Genomic DNA, 21755 nt, shown 5'->3' with positions numbered 1-21755 from the left:
ATTTACAAATAAATGGAGAAGGAAAGGGTAAGTGGATGCCTTAGATGTGACAATAAAGATTTGCCTTTTCAGGAACTGGTCTATTTGACAGTTTTTAATAAGTATAAATGTGTATTTACTTTCAGTTTGCAATTTAAAAGATACTGGCCTTTTCTTACTGGTGATATTTATTCCTCCGAATCCACCACTAATTCATGGGCAACATCTTCCCAATAGATCCAAAGTGACATATACTGTTGAGAGATTCAGTGAAACATTCTCAACTTGTAGGTATTTCCCTGGTTTCTGTGTAAACACCATACTGACTATAAAATTGCTTCTGGGATTTATGTCATTGCATTTCCTTGTCCCCTTTTATTAAATTGGCTTACTTTCTCTACACATTCTTGACTGCTCTTGGACTCTCTACTGTATCAACTATCACTTGATATATTATTGTTACAGTCACTCTGGTCATTTTCTCATTTCCTAGCTGAAAACTAAAGTGACTTGATTGTTGAGGTTCAGCCCTGCAACTGACACTCTCAAGTGAGGTAGGGACTTACTATTAAATATATGATATATTTTGAAATCAAGTAAATGAGAAAGGAACTATGCCTTTACCAATGAAACTGGATATTGCATTACATGAAAGGAATATTTAGTGTGGATGTGGGGATAAATCATAAAGCAGCATTATCATACACATGCACATACACACACACACACACACACACACACACTCTCACATACAGACAAGTTCAGCCTGGCACATGCCAAAATGATATGGAAAAATGATGAGAAAACTTGGGGTTTTATTGCTACTTCAATAAGTTTAAATGAAATTACCATTCTATTCTCAGTTGTTTCATTCGAGCACACAAAAATTCTTGGCTATTACAGGCTCTTGTTGAAATCATCATTGCCAAATCAATAGGGAAGAAATCAAAAGAAGGGCATAATATAGGCTTAATTTCATGCAGAAAAAAAAAATCACTGTAACAGACATAACATGTGACACATTTAGGATATAGAATGGCAGTAAGATGATTTGAAGCAAACCTGAAAGAAGGATTTGCAGCAGGAAAAGGCTGAGCTAAGGAGGTTAAAGAGAATTCAGGACTGTGAGAATGAAGGCACCCAGCAGAGCTGTGGCCTTCAGAAGAAATTGTTTGCATCAAATGAATGTTTGCTCAAATTACAAAGAGCAAAGGCACATGGACCACAAGTGTTTGTCTCAGAGTGCAAACAATCAGCACAAGATATTTTATGGAAAAAATTTAATTGCCTCAGATGGAAAGACTATTAAAGGAAAGAGTCTAAAACAATATATTTCCAATGGATCAAACTTCTACCAGAAATGCCATTTTACTTTTGATCCTTATATGGTCCCCAAGTCACTACTGAAACCAAGGCTACGTCATGACACGTGCTTTAAAAGTGGATAAATATTGGTTAACTCTGTTTCTCTGTAACCCAACTATTTCATTACTCTGGCAAGCAGAGACAACTCTGCCTCTTTAGATGGCCATGAATATTACCTCTTGGAATTATAATCAAAAGTCTTCTAGTTCACAAATATAATTGTGGTTACAACTAACAAGACTGAACAACGATTGATTATTGAGGTTTATACATATAACTGCTTTGAACTTTATTAAAAGGCAAATTACTTTATTAAAATGCTCAAAGTTCCAATTTCTTAAACCATTTTTTCTATAGCAACCTAATGAACTTAAAACCTTTTTAAAGAAGGCCATTAACGGTTTTTACTGGCTACTGTGAGAATGTTAAATATAGCCCTTAAACATACCCTAGCTTACAGCATAAGATTACATACATATGTATTTCGAACACAATAACTACATGTGAATATAAATCAATGTTTAAATTTCTCTTTATCCGAAAAAAAACACAACCTCCAACCACATATCAATGTTGATAGAGTTAGCATGATTTCACAGCAAATCTAAGATGTAAGAAATTAACCATCTTGGGCTACCATTCACACAGCATACAAGACAAAAATAGAATTCATGATCCAGTTCTAACCCAAATGGAACATTATATCAAGTTCATTAATAATTTCCTTACCTGAGTTCCCGTGGAAGCTCAGTGGTTAACGAACCCAACTAGTATCCACAAGGATGCGCGTTCAATCCCTGGCCTCACTCAGTGGGTTAAGGATCTGCTGTTGTCATAACCTGCGGGGTAGGTCACAGACGCAGCTTGGGTCCCATGCTGCTGTGGCTGTGGTGTAGGCTGGCAACTGTAGCTCTGATTCAACCTCTGGCCTGGGAAACTCCATATGCCTCAAGAGTGGCCCTAAAAAGACAAAAGCCAAAAAAAATTTCCTTATCATGTTTTTTTCCCTTTTAAAAAATGTTCACTATACAGTTTTTTGGGGGAATTAAAAACATACACACACACATATCCACCATTTGCACAAGCTTGGAGAAAAAATATAGAGTAAGAGAATGAAGAAGAGAGAAATTCTTGCTTTTATCTTTTATCTTTTATTTACTTTTTGGCTCTACCTGCAGCGTGAGGATCAAAACTAAGCCACAGCAGTGACAATGCCAAATCCTTGGCCACTAGGCCACCGGGGAACTCCCTATCTTTTACTGTTGCACTTTGAATGCATACAAATAAATTTTATGAAAATATCTGAGATAGTATCCACTCATTACAAAAAGCTTATGTGAATTCTACTAATTATTAGTTATAACTACCATTAAGAGGGGAAATCAGATACATTTTATTATTTTTTAAAATGCCATTCATTTATCATTACTGAGTATTAGGTAATGTGTAAAGATGAATAAAAAAGATTGTGTCTCTGACAACAAGGAAATTGCAAAATTTCCAGGCAGGAAAAATGAGGTCATCAAACTACAGACATTCTCTTGGTTAGCCCCTTTCCCTTAGAGAAGAGGAAACAGCAAACATACAATCATCCGAGAACTGGGAAAGGTGGTGAGGTACGAATTAAATAGCGAGCTAAAACTATATTTGTGAATGAGGGTCACACATGTGTCCTCATTAGGTTGCATTGTTGCTACCAATGTTGTCGGGCTGCTTCCTGGTACTTTGAATGGTAACACAGTTTAGGTGTGAAACTTTCATTCACAAAACCACACTTTCTCCCACCCTTTTTAACCACCATAGCCATAGAGAACAGTGTAATTTGGGTGGACACAATTCTGATGAATTCAGCTACACTGGGAAATAGCTTATTAATTCATGGGTGCAACTCATAAATGGAAAATTTGAAATTTAAATTACGCACTCATCGGCAGTAGACATATATTTCTACCTTTTTATTTTGTTGAAACAATTCACCCTCATGGAGACATTTGAGTTGCTGATCAGTGGAAGGAAATGTCTCATCCCGACATTCTAAGAACATAGGGAGCGCTGTCTGCTCCCCTACATCTCAACTCCTGGAACAGTGCCCTGTACACAGTAGCTACTACACATTGATAGTTTTATGAAGCTCAATATTAGAGGGACAATGTTTTTCAAGATGTTCAACATATTGAAAGTTAAGTGTAAGAACATACCAATAGGTAATATGAATCTTAAAAAGAAAAAAGGAAACACTCCATCTCCCTACTTTATATGCTTGTGTCATGTTGGTGCCATTTATGAAGTGCTTACTGTGTGCCAGACACCACCCTGCATTGTTTAGATACATTCTCCTAATTTTCATGGGCCACCCACCTCTCCAATGAGAAAACTGAGGTCTCTTTGTCACATTGCCTAGAATCTTGGGGTTGGGTTTCAAATCTACATTTCCTGTCTCTTAAAGACACAGCACTGTCTCTCTTGGCACTTCGCTCCCTTCACACAAGTTTAAGAATTAGGAATCTTTTTGCCACCAAACAGATTTAACTTTCAGCCCTGTTAGTATAATGGATCTGCACACAAAGCTATAAGAAACTAGGTTTATTTCTTTACATCTGAACCAACATTGACAAAATTATCGTCTATGCCGTCACAGATGGAAATCCTGATATTATCTTTCTATCACTTTAAGAAAAGAAATGCTGTTTACATCTGAGGTATTTCTTTTCTTTTTTTTTTTTTTTTTTTGTCTTTTTGCTATTTCTTTGGGCCGCTCCCGCGGCATATGGAGGTTCCCAGGCTAGGGGTTGAATCGGAGCTATAGCCACCGGCCTACACCAGAGCCACAGCAACGCGGGATCCGAGCCGCATCTGTGACCTACACCACAGCTCACGGCAACGCCGGATCCTTAACCCACTGAGCAAGGGCAGGGATCGAACCTGCAACCTCATGGTTCCTAGTCGGATTCGTTAACCACTGCGCCACGACAGGAACTCCCTGAGGTATTTCTTATTCACACTCATGTATATGAATTTCACAGGTTATAACTTCATGTGTTACACAAAGAAAGCAAAGAAAGTTGAGTTTTGTTTTGTCTCTGTCTTCATATTTTCTTTGGCATCCACTGTCAACCAATTCAATATGTGTGTTATTAAGTTATATTAATAACAACTGTACCTATAGTAATATTAAGACTAATTTCATATTAATAAAACACACCATTTATATAGCATTTATAGTAACAACTGTACATTGGTTATAATATAGTTGTATTCTTACAAAGTGATAATTGCGTGTTATTATCTATTAATGATAAATGTTAATAGCATTTGCTTACGAAATCAAGATACTCTTCTTTAAAGCTCTAGGAGAGTAGATGGCATGTCCTTTATATTTAATACACTAGTGCCATTACCTAGCATATAATGGGCACTCAAAGGCATTCAATTTGTAAATGCAAGAACTTCCATCAAAGAAATGATCTTACATTCAGTGCAAACGCATCTCAATGTTTTGCTCGTGGCCATGAAAATATTTTAAACAATTGGTATTTTCCTTATGCAGGCAGTATCAACTTAATTTCTTCTTTTGATTACAACATGGCATTATACAACAAGGGCAGTCATGTTCATTTTCTATATCTAGAAGAGTGGGAATCGGATGCGAGATGGAGAAACCAATATCTGGAGAATACAGAGACTATAGTTAAATTACTTTATATACCATCTCTTTAACAAATCTTTACTTCTTTACACATGATAACGCTGAAAGAACCTACTGAAAAACGATTTTCTAAAACTGTCTGGATAGGAAGGGGTGTAGCTTTGAGGCTAACACACTCCCAAATGGAGGTAGTGAGGCAGTAGAAGGCAGAAGAAGTATGAAAGAGGAGACTTATCTTTGGTTTTCATTCTACTGTTTTATGACATGAAGAAAGTCTCTGACTATTCTGAACTTCAATCGTCCTGTTTACAAAATAGCATAAAATATTTGCCTTGTCTACCTCCTAGGATCACTGCAGGTGTCAAATGATACAATGCATGGGGAACCACCTCAGATCTTGTGAGAACTCCAGCATGGAGTCTTTGACCAAGTGCTAACCAAGCAAAGAAGGAAATCATCAGTGGAGCATCATCACAATACTCCCCATGAGCAGAGTTTTCAGATAACAGAGCTTAAGCTTCTAATGGAAATATGTCTCTCAAGTGAACTACTGTTTATGGGTATAAGTGTCTTATTTTCCTTGTGTGCAGGGCATATTTTAATTTTTTCATAACTGAAATCATATACCTAACTATCAGGAATTGTGCTAGCCTGGAACATAGGAACTTTGACTTGTCTTTCTTGATTTCAGGACATCAGAGAGCTGGTTTGCTACTGGCAACTATGCCTTTGGCAGACTCTTCCTCCAATTTCATGCTTCTACTCAGCTTTCGATTGAGAAATCAGATCACCTGGTTATTTAGAATCCTGTGTAGTCAGTAGGTTTTGAGTGTCTGAAGGCCTTTCTGAAAAGTCACAACAAAGATTTCAGGCTGAGAGGCTTCCTGACTTCCATATGCAGCAATCTTTGGAAAAGGCCAAAATTCCAAATGAGAAGAAAACGCTGTTGATAGATTAATACAAAAAATCCTAGCTCTCTTTCTGAGCCTCCTTGACGTTTTGGCTTTCTCATAAATAAGGACATTCAAAACATTCCAAACCAAACATTTAATTATATGTGTTAGAAAACATGATGCCTCTGAAATGTTTATTTTGGAAGACGGAAAATTTGATCTTGGGTTGCAATGTGAAGGTTTCGGCCTCTCTTTCAAATGCTGGCATAACAATTGAAAATATGTATCTAAAAGCTTTTTTGACCTGGTTTACAGTGTTGGGAAGAAAAGCTTCAAGGTGGATGATTCTACAGGTCATATTACAATGACTAAGCAATAAATGAACCAATACCCTCCCCAAACTTCCGTCAACAATTGCTGGGACATTATATCCAATCTACTTTTATTTATTTTCATTTTCCACACATATAAATGAATCACAGGTTATAATAAGAAATAAAACAAAGTAAACCAAATCAACTCAGAAAAGCAATAATTCTCCAAAAAGTAATTTGAAAAGTCGCCCATGTTAGTATTTTCAAATCTTTGAAGAGATGAGAATGTTGTCCAACCTGCCTGAGTTTTCCAGCAACAGTGAAATTCATAAAGGTCACCCTGACAAACTAAAACAATATTCTTCTCACAGTTCTTGTTACAGTAGCAGTCAAGCAGCATATTCATTTTCATTTTAATTATGTTTGTAAATAGTGGGAGAGGCAGGTAAGGAGCCTGCGAGAGCTGCCCGCTGAGCCTCCGTGGGTGTCTGCAGTATTGCAGCCATCGCCCTTACAAGTTTCATTATTTTTCAGTATGTTTTTATTGACTGGGGGTAATAACTTATTAAAATCCTGTTAGTTAGAAAAGTTGTTTAAGGAAAACCATTCCTTTGCCATAATGTCTTCCCACCTGATTATCAGTTCATTTATGCCTTCCCAGATAACATTTATTCTTAAGACAGTGTAATTTTTGTGTAACCTTGATTATTATCTAATTTATTTACCAATGACAATTAATCCCTGACATATTGCCCCTGGCATACAATGCCCACTGCTTCCTGAAGCATTCAGCTTCAGTCACCTTGTATCTACACGAGAATCCCTTGACAAAGCAGTCTTGAAAATTAGACTGGTTTAAAATTCTGGTTTAAAAATGTTACATTGCTTTTACTAATGCACACCAAGCAGATAATGCCAAAGAATCAGTTTCAGAACTGATTATTTCTACATTCTCTGTAAGGTATCATGATAGAAGATGTTAATAACATACAAAGAAACCATATTTGGGATCTTACCTCAAGGAACTAATGTCTAGTGAGGAAGATTATGCACATGCATAAACAACTATTATGCCAAATAATGACTGGGAAAAAAAAAAAAGAGTAAGAGAGTTGGTCTTAAACTTCAGACAAGAAAGAGATGTCAGGAGGAGGAGTCGGAAAGGCTCGCTGGAGGGAGTAGAAAGAGATTTGGGACTTGAAGTAAACATATGGTTCAAATATATGAAAATACAAGGCTGGGGAGAGGAAACAGTAAAAACAAATGCAGAAAAGCAGACAAGAGCAATATATCTAAAGGAATAATTAGAGTTGAGCTTCCCTAAAATGCTTAAAGATAAAAAAGTGGGAAATAAATTGGATCTTAGGCTAAGAATAAATTAGAAGAATGCATTTATAAAGGTCTTGACTACGAGGGTAATAAATTTCAGCTTTTCAATTGCAGGGCTTGCCAGGATTAGAGTTCTGGATGCCTGAGACTGTACTAAAAGTGACAGTGTATATTTTTTTCATCTTTTTGGCTGCAAGTCCAGAGAATTTTCAGAATGCAACTTTACTAATTTATTTTTAAGGAAAAATATGATGTGCTTTTTTTTAGTCATTGCAAGCTGTGCTTCCCCTGTAGGGTTTAAAACATATGTAGAAATAAAATATATGACAAAATAGCACAACAGACTGGAGGGATAGGGAAATAAAGTTAAATAGTAGAAAGTTTCTTGAATTGTTTGGGAAGCAGTAAAAGTACAAATTTAAATAGACTATAATAGATCAAGAATGTATGTTGATATCAAGATTAATTATGAAAATAATAAAAATCGGTTACTAAAAAGTCAGTTGAGAAGAACAAAATCAGCTCTAAAACTCATCTGTTAATTCAACAGAACAAGAAATGATAAAGGATGAAAGAAGAAATGGAATACATAGAAAGCAAATAGCAAAATGAGAGATTTAAAACTAAACATAACTTCTTTAAGTGAAATAAGTGAACTAAATGCTTATTAAGTGAAATAAGTGAAGTAAATGCTTAAAGTACAAAAATAGTCACACTGGTTAAAAATATGCGGTTTATAATATACAAATGTCACAAATAATATAACACAAAAAGTATGAAAGCAAGTTTAAAAAAATATAGTAGGCAAACATTTAACAGAAGAAAATTGTTATATCAATACCAGATTAGATTTCACCAAAAAAAGAATACTGTAAAAAATAATAAATTGGCTTTTTTTGATGATAAAAGGGACAATTCATCAGAAAGAAAGCAATGATAAAGATATATATAACTAACAACATAAGTTCAAAATACAGAAAGCAAAAATCAGCAAAAGTAAATGGGAAATAGACAAAACTTATCTGTAATTCAACAGAACAAGAAATGATAAAGGATGAAAGAAGAGATGGAATACATAGAAACAAATATACCCCTGAATATTTTAACATACCTTCTTAAATAAAAGAAAAAAAAGCAGACCAAAAAATCAGTAGCAATAGAGACAAGGTATAAGATGGATAATTTGCCAGTTTGACTTAATTTGCCACATTTGTAACTGGGGAAGTGAGTGTATAATACAGTCTTATCAGTACACATTTGAACATTTACTAATATAGACCATCTTCTGGACAACAGAGCAAATTGTGAAACATTCCAATTATTAAAATAATAGAGAACATGGTCTCTGAACCCAAAATAATAGAACTTGAAATCAATAATGCAAAGATAAATACAAAATGGCTTTTGTTAAATAATTCATAAACTTTTTAATGAACAAGAAGTCTAAAAAACTTTAAACCAGAACTTTGCGAGAGAGGATATTTAAATAACTAATGTGCACATTCGTTATCAGGGAAAGGCAAATTAAAACCACAGCTAGACAAGACTACGTGTCACAACGAGAGCTAAACTAAAAGCCATGAAAACAAACACGACAACAAAACCCCTGCTCCATCTTTATATTACATGTGGGTGTGCCCTGAGTCATGCACCCTAAGTTGGTCCTTAGGACTATGAGCTCTGAGGCCAAGAGTCCCATCTGAAGTTCAACCTAGTGCCCCTAGACTATCAGCGAATTAACCTCATCAGTGAATGGCTGTTGAATTGTTGTCACATTTGCTCCTTCCATAGTATGCTCTTTTATTATTGAAACATGCTTGTGAAACAACAGTTTAGTCACAAGCTCAGTTTTTAAGTTGTCTCTACATATGTCTATCCATAGCATAACAAAATCCAAATATATGCCTGGAATGAAAAAGCCACCCAAGTTGGTACAACCATCAGGTCTCTACTATCGCTTCTGGAACAAAGTGTAACGAACTCCATCATGGTATTAGTACCTAAAAGGACCTCCCATTGACCCCAGAGAGATTATTTTGACAAACACGTTGCTTAGATGGGGGACAACCCTAAAAACATGAACTTGTTGGATACCTTACCTTCACTAGGGTCCTTCTTTGGCCACCCTCACCCATCCACAGAGACTGCTTAGGAAGACAAAGGGCCAATCTCCTGAAGCCTTGTGGAACACACAACTCCAGGTGAAAAGCACTGTCTGGCTCATTCTCACGGACCAATGACACACTGTGATTGATTGGCATGAATATATTAAACCCCAGCATCTGGGGTTGTCTTATCTTTATAGTAGTGGAAGTCTCTCCACCTAAAGGAAATCTTGACCAGGTCACTTCTTCTTTGTGCTGCTGAAATAAGGAAAAGCCAGAAACTCCACAAGACTAAATGATGTGAACAATTATCAAAGCTACTTAGGACCTCCTGATTGCCAATCTCATGAAATACCTTCCAGCCTCACCTCGATAGGTGCCACTGCAGTACCAAACACCGTTATCAATTCTTCCAGACATAAAATTCACTTTTATGTTTGTTTCAAATTCCCTTTTGACTTTTTTCTGTTTACTTAACTCTCTTTGCCTCGATTTTCTTATTCCATTCATTCTTTGTATGTTGATGCTATTCACCAACTGAATAACTGCCCCAACTCATTATAAATACGTTCCCTGCTCCTCCTTCTCACTCAACAAAAGCATTTTATTACACTTCATTATATATACATATGAAATGTTATTACAAATATATAATATTATTTTTCATTCCTTTATAGTATAGATGTTTCATTATTTAATTAACCATTAGTGTAGCATTAAAAAAATTTTTGTTTTAATAATATTTTCCTAATTTCAAATAGCACTGAAACACTCCCCCTCACCCCGGCCCAACACGCTTGAATATATATGCGGGATACCTGGAAACAGAATGAATTGGTTGAAGAGAATGAGTATTTTTCAATCTATTAAGAGAATGAGTGTTTTTCCATCTTTATGGATATTCCCACATTATCAAAGAAAGTATCAAAGAAACAGGAGAGTAGGGCCTACAGCAATCTCGTAAATTACCTCTCAACTTCTGTTCCTCTAATCCAATATTCATTATGCTGCCAGCATGATTCTTTTATTTTATTAATTTATTTTTTTTTGTCTTTTTAGGGCCACACCCATGGCATATGGAGGTTCCCAGCCTAGGTGTCGAATCAGAGCTGTAGCCGCTGGCCTACACTGTAGTCACAGCAACCCAGGATCCGAGCCGCATCTGTGACCTACACCACAGCTCACGGCCACGCCAGATCCTTAACCCACTGAGTGAGGCCAGGGATCGAACCCCGTCCTCATAGGTCCTAGTCGGGTTCATCAACCACTGAGCCACGACGGGAACTCCAGCAGCATGATTCTTTTTACATGTAGCTCTGACCATTTTCCTATCTACTTCTCCAGCGCCTAATTTCAGTATTAAGTATCACAACCAAAGCTAGAGAGGGCCATTCATGAACAGACTCCTACCTCGTCTCCAATCTCACCTCCTGTCAGCTTGCTTCTGTACTTGCTTCTTTTTCTGCCCGGTACCTCCTGTCCCAGTCTCTCATCCCTCCCTTTTCACTGGGCTCTTACCCTTTATTTATTTTTTATTTATTTATTTATTTTTGTCTTTTTGCTATTTCTTTGGGCCACTCCCACGGCATATGGAGGTTCCCAGGCTAGGGGTTGAATCGGAGCTGTAGCCACCGGCCTACACCAGAGCCACAGCAACGCGGGATCCGAGCCATGTCTGCAGCCTACACCACAGCTCACGGCAATGCCGGATCCTTAACCCACTGAGCAAGGGCAGGGACCGAACCTGCAACCTCATGGTTCCTAGTCGGATTCGTTAACCACTGCGCCACGACAGGAACTCCAAGGGCTCCTACCCTTTAAAATCCTTCAGTATTCACCTTTTCATTCCAGTATCTGGGATAATACTTAGAACATAAAAAGAAGTCTGAAATATTTGTAAGTGAATGAGGGAAGATTAAATGCTCCCCTACAAATTAATATAGCGCCTTGGTGCCTATCTCTTTCAATGTCCTGAAAACACTTCCTTTTAATTAATCTGTTTCCTATACTAGTTTGGTGGTAATGAGGATGGTTACCCAGCACAAAATCAAGAGTCAGGTGAATAAATAAACGATAGGAGGAAGACCATTTTTTCTTCATTTACAGATGAAATATTCTGAGGCTTCTGGATGTTAAGTGTCTCTTCCAGCGACATGCAGCTGGCAGAATTAAGCGGCAGATCCAGGCCTAGGAACCATATATACTAATTTTTATTTTAGAATTCTTATTATTTTCTAACCTATATGCTACTTTTAAAGAAGTGCATTACGCTTTCTCTTTTATAGTGTTGTATTTCTGCATAGGATGTGGACTAAACGTTGGAAGCTTTTTTTTTTACAATCATAACTTTACTCTTTAATAAACAGGAACCAGTACCTATACTTTCACATTTAGCTTATTTCCTCATCTATAAAATCACTGCTTCACCTATCTGACTTCTTTATTACGAAGGTTAAAAGAAACTGTAGGGATGTGTCGTGAAAGTGGAAAGCACCGTGCGAGTGGATTATTTTAATATTTGCTTGATAGTTTTGTTTCAAATTTATTCAAAATGAGCATATTTTACTTTCATAATATGAAAAATACAAAAGCTTTTAAAGTATAAAAATAACCAATATTAAAATGAAGGCAAATGCATTACTTTAACATATGGGAAATAGCGTTTTTTTCCTCAAAGCTTTAGTTTCAAGTTTTATAACATGTTAACATATTCATTTTGTGTATGATCAGATGTAACCTTTAATTCTTATCTAAACTCTCTGTAATCAGTGCATTTCTGCACAAATTCATTGTTTCATTTTGCTTCTTTTTTTTTTTCCCCCTTTTTGTCTTTTTAGGGCCGCACTCAGAGCATATGGAGGTTCCCAGGCTAGGGGTCTAATCAGAGCTGTAACCACCAGCCTATGCCACAGCCACAGCAATGCAGGATCCAAGCTGCATCTGCAACCTACACCACAGCTCACGGCAACACCAGATCCTTAACCCACTGAGCAAGGCCAGGGGTGGAACCCGCAACCTCATGGATGCTAGTCAGGTTCGTTAACACTGAGCCACGACAGGAACTCCTTATTTCTTTTTCAAAATATTGGTATCAGTTTTTAAATGCATCAATCCTTTGAAGACTTACAGTCTGGTTCAGCTAATGGCCAATGCATGAGCATACTGCATCAACTAAACTTTTGGCTGCCGGAATTAGTGAAATATTAGACTGCTGATTACTTTTGATTCATCAAACAAGAATAAAAATCAATAATGAACATATCCAAGTTGCAGGGAAATATTTTAGAGCAAATCTATCCTACAAATAAATATGATTCAAAAGTGAACACACACATCTATCTCAGTGACTGCCCTACAAATCTTGTGTTTAGTATTCAGACTAAAAAGATTTCACTAAGAAGCAATTTGTTAGTTTGACTTCCTCTTAATTTGCAGAAATAAAATATTTCCAAGTCTTTTGATAAAATGATGGCCTGTGAAAAATGACAATGAATCTGTTTTCTGATCAGAAACTACTCCAAAGATATGTTTTCCATAACATGACACAAGTTTATTACTTTTTTCCCTCTGCCTTTTCTCACTAATTCCAAAGGGAAACGTTAAAGTAAGTTGTTCTTTATTAATAATTCAGTGAATTTTTGAGTTCACTGTTGTCAGGCTTCTGAGTGACCTGAAAATGAACCTTTCCAGAAACATATTGCTGAGCTTAAAAAAAAAAAAAACCCACTGGCTTTTACATGTCTCTTTGAGGAATGGATCTTATAACTGTGTAATTATTTCTATTTAGATGTTTAGGAACTTAGGAAGAACACTGTCCTTCTTTAGGAAGTACATCTAATCCTGTGTTTTATAATAAGCCCCCAAAATAGCATCCTTTCCAATGGAAACCCACTTTACAAATTACGGTTATTTAATATTTCAGTCAAATATTTCAAGAATCATAACTCAGTGGACTTAGTTCAAATTTTCATTCCAGAGAAAACTTCAAGATAATTATATTGGGGGGGGGAGAGACCAAATTTTCAAGAGGAGAGAAAAGCCCACACAATGGCAACAGCTCAAGCTCAGAAGTACTGAATGAGACTCCGTAACAACAGAGCGATTATTTTGACACGTTCTGCTGTTTAATATCATGCCTGACTGCCCCTTTCTGGTTGATGATTTTTCTTTGTAGGATATGACAGGCCTAAATGAATTTGAACCCTGGTGAATTAAAACCCTCTGATTCAATTTACATTGGCTAAAATCCCTTATGCTCTAAGCAAATGTGTCTCTTTTCTTCTTGCAATGCATCTGATATAATTACATGAGAGCATCTGAAATTCCTATACCTGCAGAGAGAGAAGAACTGGTCAAATGAAGGTGTAAGAAGAAATAGGAGTGCCATAAATAACTAATTATTAACTCTTTACTGTCAACAGAGTAAAACAGATAAACAAGCAGTTTAAGGTAAAATAGTTTAAAATAGTTTTCCAAATGAGCCCTCTTTTATACCTGGCTTCACAAGGAAATGCCTTCTGGAGCTTAGCATGTTACACACATGAGTGAATAGCAAACAATATAGAGCATTTATGTGCCAGGAAATATTAGAAGTGTTTAAGTCACAACTCACTGAGTCCTCACCACATCTTTTTTGAGAAAAGGACTGTGTGATCCGTATTCCACTTAATTTCACTTAATTTCACTGTTGGACCTCAAGGGCAGAGGAATGAGCACAGAATCATCAGATGATGGTCTATCAATATTATTCTCTGTGCCCTATTTATTTTTTCCTATTTTTATCCTTATACCCCTACTGTCATTCCTTTCTGCCTCTCTCCTTAAGAGTGAAGATTCTAATGTGTTTAATCTATATACATATTTTTTTGGGGGGAGGGATGATTTGCAGAACATGTATTTTTGTACATGTATTTTTCATTCATGTCAATGATGTTATGCTCTAGAATTCATTCCACTTCTAACTTTTCTCAGTCAGTAACAGACCTTTAAATTCCACCCATTTTGCTATGCAGGCATATAATTTACTGTGTCTAATTGCTGCCCAGTACTCCACGATGGACATCTGCCCCATTTTACCTGTCCACTCTCCCAGCAATAGATATCCAGGTTGCTTCCTATTGCTGCCACACAAAACTAATGTTCTAATCCTCTCCCATTTGTTCCCTCTGTTTCATATGTTCCAATAAGTGCCCTGCTACACATTCCCTTATGTACTCAAGTTAAACGTTCTTTCAGATAAATATATGCAGGAGCCTAAAATTGAGGTCAGAACCTGGACATGTACATAAACAAAGTTCTTGCTTTTGAGATTGGCTGCATTGCCTCAACTGATCCTAGCAGCACAGAATTAGGGTTCTTATATCATCACATCATTCCACTTCTAAGCACAATCTAGTCTATCATTTTGAACTTTATTCCTGTACCTAAGAAGCACAAAAGTATACTCTTCCCAGTTTGAAAATAGGAAACCAGAAGTACCTATTAAGTAATTGCTCAAAGTCACATTCTTAGTGATGAAAGTGGGCTTCAAACCCTGATGGGCTGGCTCCAGAGCCCAAGCTTTAACTCACAGTATTTTCTACCCTAGAAAGCAGAAATAGTAAGACACCAGGATTGTGGCAATCTAGAGAGCACAGGTACACCATGTGGCATTATGGTATTTCAATATAATAACCACGAATAGCAACTAAAGAATGTGGCAAATGTGGAGTTCCCTGTCATGGTGCAGTGGAAATGAATCTGACTAGTATCCATGAGGATGCAGGTTCGATCCCTGGTCTCACTCAGTGGCTTAAGGATCCGGCATTGCTGTGAGTTGTGGTGTAGGTCACAGACACTTCTCAGATCCAGCACTGCTGTGGACAACAGCGTTGCTGTGGATACCGCTCCAATTTGACCCCTAGCCTGGGCACCTCTATATGCCACAGGTATGGCTCTAAAAAGCAAAAAAAAAAAAAAAAAAAAAAAAAAAGCAGAAGAAGAAATGTGTCAAATGAAACTCATCAGTGGGCGGAATTGGCTCAAAGGCCATCATTATATAATCTCTACTCTATATAATGATTTCATTATCAGTAGAATCATTCCTAAACCTGCTTTCAATAGCCATAGCCAGTGGTTAATAGACAGCTCCCATTGTGATTCAAAAGCCCATCTTATTTTTTTCACAATGAGAAATGTCAATCAAGCATTGGCTATAGCTATAGCTACTGAGAGAGCACATTTTATTTGGTCTGGCTGAGTTCTCACGGAAATTTTCAACTCTATGTTTGAAGTCATGGGTGAGAATAGAAGATACATTAAACTGCTACTAAGACTATATAAAAATCCTCCCTCAAATTTAGTAATTAAGTTTATTGAATAAATGCCAAAAAATGTATAAAAGCATTTATTTATTTATTTATTTTGTCTTTTTAGGGCCACTCCCATGGCATATGGAAGTTCTCAGGCTAGGGGTCTAATCAGAGCCATAGCTGTAGGTGCCTGCCTATACCACAGCCACAGCAATGCAGGATCCCAGCTATGTCTGCAACCTACACCACAGTTCACGGCAGTGCTGAATCCTTAATCCACTGAGTGAGGCCAGGGATGGAAACTGTGCCCTCATAGATACTAGTCAGGTTCGTACCACTGAGCCACAACAGAAACTCCAAAAGCTTTTATTTTTAAAGGCCAATCTACTCCAGAGCTCACACAGCCTATACTAGATAGCAATAAAGCCTTTTGTTGTGATTGTATTTAAATCAGGAGAAAGTTATCTGTTTCTCTAAAGATTTAAATAAAATGCTAGCATTAAGAAGAGTGCATTTTAAAAAAAAAGGGAGTTCCCTTCTTGGTTCAGTGGTTAGCGAACCCAACTAGTATCCATGAGGATATGGGTTTGATCTCTGGCCTCGATCAGTAGGTTAAGGATCTGGCATTGCCATGAGCTGTGGTGTAGGTCACAGATGCGGCTCAGGTCTTGTGGCTGTGGCTGTGGTGTAGGCCAGGAGTTGTAGCTCCAATTTGACCCCTAGCCTGGGAACTTCCATATGCCTCAGGTGCAGCCCGAGAGAAAGAGAGAAAGAGAGAGAGAGAAAGAGAGAAAGAGAGAAAGAGAGAGAGAGAGAGAGAGAGAGAGAGAGAGAGAGAGAGAGAGAGAAAGAAAGAAAGAAAGAAAGAAAGAAAGAAAGAAAGAAAGAAAGGAAGGAAGGAAGGAAGGAAGGAAGGAAGGGAGGAGGAAACACCTCTAGGGTCTCTCCAATACATTTTTTAATGGCTTGCAAAGAAGATCCTAAAGTTTCAAAAAGAAGGTGTTCCCTAACACTGCCACTTCATCTATTTCAGCTTCCACCATTCCACATTAAAATGCTCTTATGAAAAGCACCAATGACTTTCTCACTTTCTCATTATGAAATTTCACAACTATTTTTTGTTTGTTTGTCTGTTTGTTTTCTTTTTAGAGTCATACCTGCAGCATACGTAAGTTCCCAGGCTACGGGTCAAATCGGAGCTGCAGTTACCAGCCTACACCATAGCCACAGCAACACCGGATCCTTAACCCACTGAGCAAGGCCAGGGATTGAACTCATATCCTCATGGATACTAGTTGGGTTTGTCTGCTGAGCCACAATGGGAATTCCCATAACTACTTCTTAATGCTCATCTAAATTTAATATTCAACTGAATTTGATCATATCAATCACATTTTCCATAGTTTCCTAAGATTATCTTTTCTGCTTCACTCACTACTTTTACTTGTCTTTGATTGACTTGTATACTTAGAGAATAAAGTTACAGCTAAGTGAATTTCCACAAAAGGAACACATCTGAGTCACTTCCAACCAGATCAAAAAATAGAACATCACCAGCAAATCAGAAGCCCGCTTCATGCCTCCCTTCTCATCACTAACTCCCTAAGCACTATACTCACTCTCCTTAATTTTGGATGCTTTGAACCACAAATAATGCCTTTTCATGTTTGACTTCTTTGACTCAAAATTATGTGTCTGAGATACATTTGTACTGTGTAAAGCAACATTTTTTTTCTCACTGCTCTATGATATTTATGAATATGATTATGGGTATTCCATAACACATTTTCCTATTCCACTTTCAACAAATATAATGGATCATGAAATGACAGCTACTATTAAAATAAGTAATACTATAGTATGATTAATTCCTGTATTAGTAATATCTAGTATACACATGCAATAGAGTAGACATTCAAAAGCATTTATTATTTTCAATTGCATAATTGCCTATGTTATACCGAAAATTACTTACATCATATAATTCATTTAGTCCTAATTTTTAATAGGAAACACTCTCTTTCTGAAGCAAAACAATTTTTCCGTATTCATCTTCAAGCACTGTCTCATAAAGGAACTATTTCATATAGAAATCTTCCTTGGTAGAAGCAGTCGACATGTTATATGGATTTCTAATCAGACAAAAGAAATGTTGAGTTGATGAGACAAGTCATTGAGCAAATTATATTTTTAGCTCCAAACTAATTATGTTTCACTATTACAACTATTTTTGATATTTTCCTTTTCTGGGGGATATGCTAGAGAATACGCCACACCAACAAGAAAAATTCTTTCTTTTATTGGAATAATGCAACTCATCACAGCATTTGAAAACCATAAGAGAAGGAGCCTAGAATTCACCCCCTAATTTTATGCCTTAAAACTACTATAGTCAACCATGTGCCTCCTTGTACAAAAAAAAGTCATAATGTTGTAAACATGTGGTTAGTCGGCAGAAATTAGTACTTGAAAGAATCCCCTGCTTGTCTGTCGTTAATGCTTTAAAAATGTCACCATGTAGTTCTTAAGAAAATTTGTTTCTTCTGACACAACTTTCAGTCATGCTAAAACCAAGTAAACTGACTGAGCTTAAGGGAATAAAACCATGAACACGCTTTAACAGTAAAGATTGGAGTTCCCGTCGTGGCACAGCAGAAATGAGTCTGACCAGGAACCATGAGGTTGCGGGTTCCACCCTGACCTCGATCAGTGGGTTAAGGATCCTGAGGATCCAGTGTTGCCATGAACTGTGGTGTTGGTCGCAGACGCGGCTTGGATCTGCATTGCTGTGGCAGTGGCCTAGACCAGCAGCTACAGCTCGGATGAGACCCCTAGCCTGGGAACCTCCACATGCCGTAGGTGTGGCCCTAAAAAGACAAAAAACAAAACAAAACAGAACAAAAAAAACAGTGAAGATTAATTGTTGGTATTTTCTATTTAGAATTCTCAATGAAAAGACAGAATAAGTCTTTCTTTCTCTAAACATACCTTTACATTTATACATTTACATATATATGTATACACAGTTTGTCAATTTTAGCAATTCTTGAAATGTATATATTCACATTATAAAACATATTTATAGAGTGGTAGAGACCAGTACAGACTTGTAAAAAAAGGATTCCCTAGGTCATTTATAATTCCTAAAATTTTTGCATGTTTATTGGGCTTTGTTAATTCATTTTCCAGCAAATATATAATGAGTTTTAAGTCTGGGCCTGGCATGCTAGATGGCCCGAAAAGGTAAATAAATTATCCTTAAGAAGCTCTTAAACTTGGTGTAGGGCCATGCACATAAATTAATAAAATATAAAGCATGTGATAAGCACTAAAGCAGAGGGAGACAAGACATAATAGTAGGAGCAGAAGGAGTCAGCAGTGGGACTGTGGCCTTGGAACCACATCCCTGGGGTCAAATTCTGTCTGCACTATTTTCCAATATGGCGACCTTGGGCAAATTTTAAAGTCGCTCTGTGCTTCAGTGCACATTGTAAAAATAGAGATAAAAAGAGTAACCATTAAATGAGTTATTGCACATAAAGTTCACTTAGAGGAATGTTTGGCCTATAGCAAGTATCAAAAATATTCATTAGCATCCGTACTATAAAACATAGAGGGCCCAGCATCTTATGGATGCAGATACTATAAAAGATACTTAACAAACATCATTTCATTTTACCCTTATAAAGCCCTGTGAGTTTCATATTCATATTCTAATTTTGTGGTAGAGAAAAATGAGGCTCAAAGATGTTAGTGACTTGTTCAAGGTCACACAATTGAGTAATTTGGAAAAATGGAATCACTTACTCATACTCTGAGTATGAATCAAGTTCTCTGATAGACCAGACGATGGAACCACAAGTGTTTTCTTTGGAATTTGCAAACTGCTCTTTGGAGGTGGGTCATTTGGTTTGGAAACTGAAACTCAAGCTGGAGTTGCATTAGCTGGAGCAAATAAAGCTGAGAATTTCATTCCTGGCTGAAAGAACAGCAGGGTGGAGACATTAATCCATGAAAAAAAAAGTTGGTTTTAGTAATGAGAGAAAACTTCTGTTACTGGTGTAGGGGGAAATAAGGTTTTGAGTATGAAAGTTGTGGTGGCCAATCACACAAGAGAGTTTCCACAAAAAGTTACAGAATCAGCTGATCCCAACTTCAGTGAAATTAATGGAGCCCAAATCTGAACCTGTTGGGATCATTTTTTTTTTCTTTAAATTTCTCTCTAGATAGGCTATTCATGCTAATGCTTACAGATTAAGCATCTGTATGTCTTCAGTTGTCATGACTCAATCTCAGCATGTGATTTAAACCAAGGCTGATCCCCAGCTCACTCCACACTAGGAGATTTGAGATCTCCAAAGGGTGAACCAAGGGTTCCTGTTATCTGAAGGCAAACTGAAAGATTGATGATGACTTGAGAACCTGGTACAAGCAAAGAATGCACATGTTTATCATAGAATCATGCAAAAAGAACTACAAAAAAAGAACATACACCACCAACAATGCAATTACATTTGTTTTACATTAGAAATATCATTCAGTTGACCTCTGATTTGTTGTTTTTATACCTGCACTTTGCCTCAAGGCACTTGGCTTTCCCATTTTCACAAATCTAATCTAGCAGCTTAAGTGGTTAGGCTAAACATTTTACTTGCTTTCTATTATTCTTTGGCTGGCTACCATCACATAATGGGGGTATTACTGATTTTTTCCATGTTAATTTCTCCTAGCACATGCTATGGCAGGCTACCATCCTTATTATATTTTTCAGGTTGTTTGCTTTATATGAAGCTCTTTCCTAAACTACAAAGTATATCCCATATTCTTTTCTTTTTGTTTTTTAATAACTCATTTACCAGGCTTTCCTGCATATAATTATTTGAAGTTGATTTTATATTTTAGATTTTTTGCATTCCTTTTTTCTTCCTTTACTGTTGATTTTTATAGTTATGGATTCACTATCTTTATAGTAACAGTAAAATATCTGTAATATTCATGACTGATTATGTACATATACATGAATGGGGGCCCACATTAAATTTAAAGTGCATCGGGGTTAAATTTTTAAATGAAAATTCTGGATGCACATGGAGCTATGCCCTTCCTTCTACCCGACAGGGGTAGTTTTACAGTTGGAAATCATGTAGTCAGTTAACACCAAACAAATGTGCTGAAACATACACAGAGTTGCTTCAAAGACAATACATAGGTATTTTTAAAATGTTGTTTCCACAAGTACTCTGAGTTTTATATGACTATTGAGGAGAAAAGACAGTAGCAGCTATCCAGTAATCATGTGTGTTCTTATGGAGCTAAATACCATCTGGTACACATTCTTAATATTTCCTCCTCAAACACCTTAATAAGATGCACCATTGACATACCATATGTCTCTCTTAGATGGTAATAACTGCAGGAAAAGGAAAAGCCAAAACATAACTGACATGTATACTAACAAGACATGCGAAAATTACATTTGTGCCATTGCACGGAGAATTCACTGACTTTGCAGCATTTCAGATGCTGCTGTTTAAATTAAACACAGATTAGAACTCCATTGTCACCCAGTCTGCTACAATATGGATTTAAGCATAACACTCATCACATCATGTTTGCCAAAACCTAATCACCAGAGAAACTGTGAAGTTGAACAAATGATTATCTTATTGAAATGATATTGACTTTGTCTCCTAAGATACATTTCATGAATTTTGGAGGTATTTTTAATTTTAAAAAGTGGTCTTTGAGGAGAAATATTTCAGTTGTTTTTATATTTTAAAAAAACCCCTCAAAAATCATAAAAAATTCACCAAATGCTTTCCCAAGTTAGATTG

At 36.7% G+C, this 21755-nt stretch overlaps 1 protein-coding gene across 3 annotated transcripts in view; it reads right to left on the bottom strand.

Moving 5' to 3' along the window:
* The window catches only part of GPC5 (glypican 5), a 1358912-nt gene that overhangs the window by 853220 nt on the left and 483937 nt on the right, over window positions 1-21755 (bottom strand). The window contains exon 7 of one of the 3 annotated variants that reach the window (XM_021065369.1): window positions 18786-19900. The exons of the other annotated variants lie outside the window; for them this stretch is intronic. Coding sequence (XP_020921028.1) covers window positions 19847-19900 — 54 coding nt within the window. The 3' untranslated portion in view covers window positions 18786-19846. Of the gene's footprint in view, window positions 1-18785; window positions 19901-21755 lie in introns of those variants that run through there. 3 annotated transcript variants of the gene reach the window in all.

Source organism: Sus scrofa, chromosome 11 (assembly GCF_000003025.6).
Source record: "Sus scrofa isolate TJ Tabasco breed Duroc chromosome 11, Sscrofa11.1, whole genome shotgun sequence".
Lineage (NCBI taxonomy): Eukaryota > Metazoa > Chordata > Mammalia > Artiodactyla > Suidae > Sus > Sus scrofa.
The sequence above is the reverse complement of the archived record's forward strand: the minus strand, read 5'-3'. Positions and strand labels throughout refer to the sequence as shown.